This window comes from Pygoscelis adeliae, unplaced genomic scaffold, assembly GCF_000699105.1.
Source record: "Pygoscelis adeliae isolate BGI_AS28 unplaced genomic scaffold, ASM69910v1 Scaffold166, whole genome shotgun sequence".
Classification (NCBI taxonomy): domain Eukaryota; kingdom Metazoa; phylum Chordata; class Aves; order Sphenisciformes; family Spheniscidae; genus Pygoscelis; species Pygoscelis adeliae.
Window position 1 is genome coordinate 1,626,110 of NW_008825156.1, and position 4,121 is coordinate 1,630,230.

At 49.8% G+C, this 4,121-nt stretch overlaps 1 protein-coding gene across 1 annotated transcript in view; it reads left to right on the forward strand.

The window, feature by feature from the left end:
* Positions 1-3,383: 3,383 nt before the first annotated feature.
* The window catches only part of TSPAN32 (tetraspanin 32), a 32,383-nt gene continuing 31,645 nt past the window's right edge, over positions 3,384-4,121 (forward strand). The window contains exon 1 of the mRNA XM_009328529.1: positions 3,384-3,431. Coding sequence (XP_009326804.1) covers positions 3,384-3,431 — 48 coding nt within the window. The remainder of the gene's footprint in view (positions 3,432-4,121) is intronic.

Genomic DNA, 4,121 nt, shown 5'->3' on the forward strand with positions numbered 1-4,121 from the left:
TTTAGCTCTGCAAAAAATATGATCTGGCTTTGTTCCCTTTTTTAAATCAATCCTTTCCTTCTGGATGAGGTGGCACGTCCTTCCGACACCCGTGCAGCTGGGGATGCCGGTATGTATTTTCACAGCCTAACAGAAGGCTGCAAGCTGCCACAAGGCTAGAGGAAGAGGGCACCTGGGCTCCCTGGGGTATTTTCAGCCTCGCTACTCTCTTTCCGTGCTCCAGCTGATAACCAGAGATAAGGGAGGAAGCTGCAGGCGGGAGCTGTGATCACCTGTGGTTTTTGCACCGCGTTTGGGAGCGATAAGTTGCGCTCTTACAAAGAGGACCAACTGATAAAACTCGGCAGGGCAGGCAGGAGGCCTAGTCCTGCTGGAAAAGCCACGCTGCTGTCCAGCCCGCTTGCCAGCTGTGGGGTCAGTTCCCCCGCATGCCTCCAGCCCTGCCTCTCTTCCCGCCGGGATGGGGCTGGGGGGACAACCTGCTTCTCGCCAGGGCTCCCTGGGCAGAGAGCTGCCAAGGCAGGTGTATGCCAATGACACGGCACCCAGAGGAAATTTAATCCTGGAGAAAGTTAAGTGTTGTAAAGATCCCCTTTCGATGGCCACAGTTAAGATGAGCACACATGCTCCCTCTGCACTCACTTTGGTAGTGCCCTTGCATGTGCCAAATGTGCCTCCCTCAATCAGAGCCCAACCTCTTAATGCCCCAGGTCGACTAATGCTCCTACTATTGACTTTCTTTTGGGGGAGGGAGTAACTTCTTTTGCTCTTTATTATTTTTTTATGTTAGAAATTCACATATGTTCTGCCCCAGAGAGAAATCCTTCAAGCCATACCTATATGGGATGAAGTGTAAGATGGAGGAAAGAGAAACAGCAGAAAATGCCTCCACCCCCAAATGCAGCAGGTAATTGAGGGAGCAGGCACGAAGGCAGAGCGCCGAGCGCTGGAGTTGGGAGAAGCATCTGAATCATCAGAGGACATGGGCAAACTACCCAGGAATAGGCATTCGCAACCAAACCAGAGGAAACATCTGTTTAAACCCAGGTGTTTAAAGTTACAGACCTGCTTTGAGAGCTTGGTGAGGCAGTGAAGTTGCCTGTTTTTATGGCTGGAGACAAAAGGAGGTAGAGCGTCTTTTGTAGAGAGACTAGGAGCACTTCCAAGGGGTGTAGATGATGATTTTGTGACCTCTCAGGTGGTCCTGCAGTGAGGTGCGAGGCTCCTGCACGGACAGAGACAACCTTTGGGGAACTGGGAAGGGAACTGCCCATCTATTCCCTTCAGAAAGCCCACTTGAATCATGCAGGCCTTCGGGAAGGGTTTCTGCTGGCCTGTGGGGACCTCTAGTGTGAGATCTGGCTTTGCACAGGTCTCCGGTAGCATGCGTTTAGAGTTGGGAAGGAAACTGGGGTCTAGGGGAAAATGAAGATGGGCTGCATGGTTTTTCTCATGTCCCTTGCTGTGAAACAGGCTCCAGGTGTGCTCACGGTGTGCACCACGGCTGCGCCCTTGCTTCTAACCTCACCATTGCTTTTGGTTGGGCTTCTCAGCTGGTTTTACACACAGAGCTGTGCTTCATACCTTCCTGCAACCCTTCCAGATTTAACCTGTAACTCCACCTGTGGACCAGCCCTGCTGCCTTTATATCTGTGCCCCTTTGGTGGTCATTCCCCTTGAAAATGCACGTGACAACACAACCATCTGTCCCGTAGCACCAGAAGAAATGACGGGTGCTAACAGCTCTGCATTTAGGTGCAGTCCTAACTCCACCACAGTGTTTTATAAGGCACTTTCCCCACCTGGCCCATGGTGGGGACCATGTGGACATGGTCACCTTGCAGCTGTACTCCTGTCCCTGGTGGGGTCTGCGCTGCTGCAGGTGGTGTCTGGTTCTTGCTTCTAGACATGTGTGGCTGGGCATCAGCTGCCCCCCCAGGCTGTTGCCCTCTCTCTGTAGTCCTCTCCCCACTGCTCTCCTTCCCTGCTGTCTATCTGTTGGTCTTTCTCAGGTGGTTTCCAGCTGATGGCTGGAGTAGGAAGGTCTCTGTGTGCCCATGGGTACACCAGTGTCTCCCGCTCGGCAACAGGCAGCCCCACCAGGGCAGGCACCCACGAGCCATGGGGGACACCTGTTTTCAGAAACAGCTGTGGCAGCCCTCGTTGGTGTCTCAGGAGGTTGCAATGATGATGTTTTGCAAGAAAGCTTCCAAGAAAGCTAGTGATGTAGTCACAAAATCATGACATGCTTTTTTCTGTGCACATGGCTTTGTGCAATTCACTTTCTCTTGCTTCTCTTTGCTCTACAAAATGCATCTTCCTTCCTTTTTTCACTCCCCTCCTCCTCCTTCTTTGTCATTTTCCTGTAGCTACAGTTACTGATGTGGGATGGTTTTACCTTCCCCCCCCCTTTCTTTGCCATCTGGGGGGAGAGTGACTATTTTCCATTATTCTGTTTCACCTCTTTTCCACCAGTCTTGCTCTGAAACCAAGGATGATTAAGGCAGTCAGTCATTCAGCCTCCCTTTGGCCAGATGGTTCTTGAGGCTTCTTTGCGATTTACTTTCGGGAAATATGCATCCAGCAGGCAGCTGCTTTTGAGGACCAGAAATCACCTGAGTCTTCTGTAGCCATGGGTCCATGGGATCTTCAGTGCTAGGAGAGGGGAAAGGACAGAGTCAAAATGTCCATGGACAGTGAGGGTCTCCTGAGCAGGGGGTTATATTTACATATAGCCATTTTCCTGAATAAAATACTACCAAAGGGATTTTTTTCCCTCGTCTGCAAATAGAAGTTTTAATAGAGTCTCAGCCAAAGTTTATTGCCATGTGACATTTTTTAAATGGGGAAGGAAAGACTCTTATGCAGATCTATTTGGGGGTTTTGATTCTTCTTTAAACAACAGGTTATTTTTTTCTAAATAACATTTTCCTAAACTTTTTCCCAAGATACTATTTATGCAGATTTAAAAAAAAATAGTTAGTGACAATGTTCCTTAAGCAAAACTGCGTCCCAGTGAAAGCGAAAAACAGAGTATTTTGATACTGACTCTTGATTTAACAGTTTCAAAAAAAATTTTAAGGAGATTTGCTCCGAACTCCATGAAAGGCTGTTTTTCTGTATGCCTTTCCTTCTTTCCCAGCTGGCTGTGTGTTGGAGCTGATGGCAGCCCACCGAAAGCCCAGGCAGAAGGCAGCTGCTCTAAACAGGATTTAATAATAGGGCAGGAGGAGGTGCATCGGCACGTGGTGGGGACTACACTTCCCAAGAGGCCCCGCTGTGGCCATGCCTCCCTTTGGTGGAAACATAGGCTTTATCAAGAGCTGGAGGGACCAACTGCCAGCTCTCTCTGGGGACAAGCAGCCATGGGACTGAGATGCGGGATGAGGACCACCAAGTGCCAGCTGCTGGTGACCAGCCTCTGTGTCATGGTGAGCAGGCAGGTTTGGGGGGATCTCTGCAGAATCGAAGTGAACCGTTGCCTTTCCCATCCCCACTTGGCGAGGGTCAGGTTTTCCCACGTTCTGTTTTTCATGGGTGGAGGGCAAGCAAAGCCAACTGCCTGAGTTATCGTTGCACCCTGGGTGGTTATCACTGGCCGCCAGCATCGCCCCTCCTCCACTGATAGACTTCTGGTTTCTCAGGGCTGTCATACCGCTGCAGCTCTTTCACAACCCAGCGGCTGCCTCGAAGGAGAAAGGAAAGGTCGCTGCCGGCAGAATGGGTGGCTTTCAGCAAAAAGATATTTGCTCCTGTCTCCTTGGAGCAAAGGAGGGAGGATGGACCTGCTGCAGTCACACTTGTTGCTGGGAGGGTGGTCGGCTGCAGGTGGGATCAGTGAGGATATGAAACCGCAAGGCTTCGATAGAAGTATATGTGAGAGACCTGTGGATCAGCACCGCAAAGTGAAAGCAGTTCTAGGGATCCTTTTTATCAGCTTTTGAAGCAAATTCAAGGGGAGCTTCTTGACATCTGCTGTTAGAGCCGATGGGAAACGGTGGAAACTGGGGAACTCTTCTGCTGGATGTTTTCAAGTTGTATGTGCTTGTTGCCTTTTCACTTCATCAAAACTTGCAAGCTTAAAAAATAATAATAATAATAATAATCTGTATTTAGTTTAA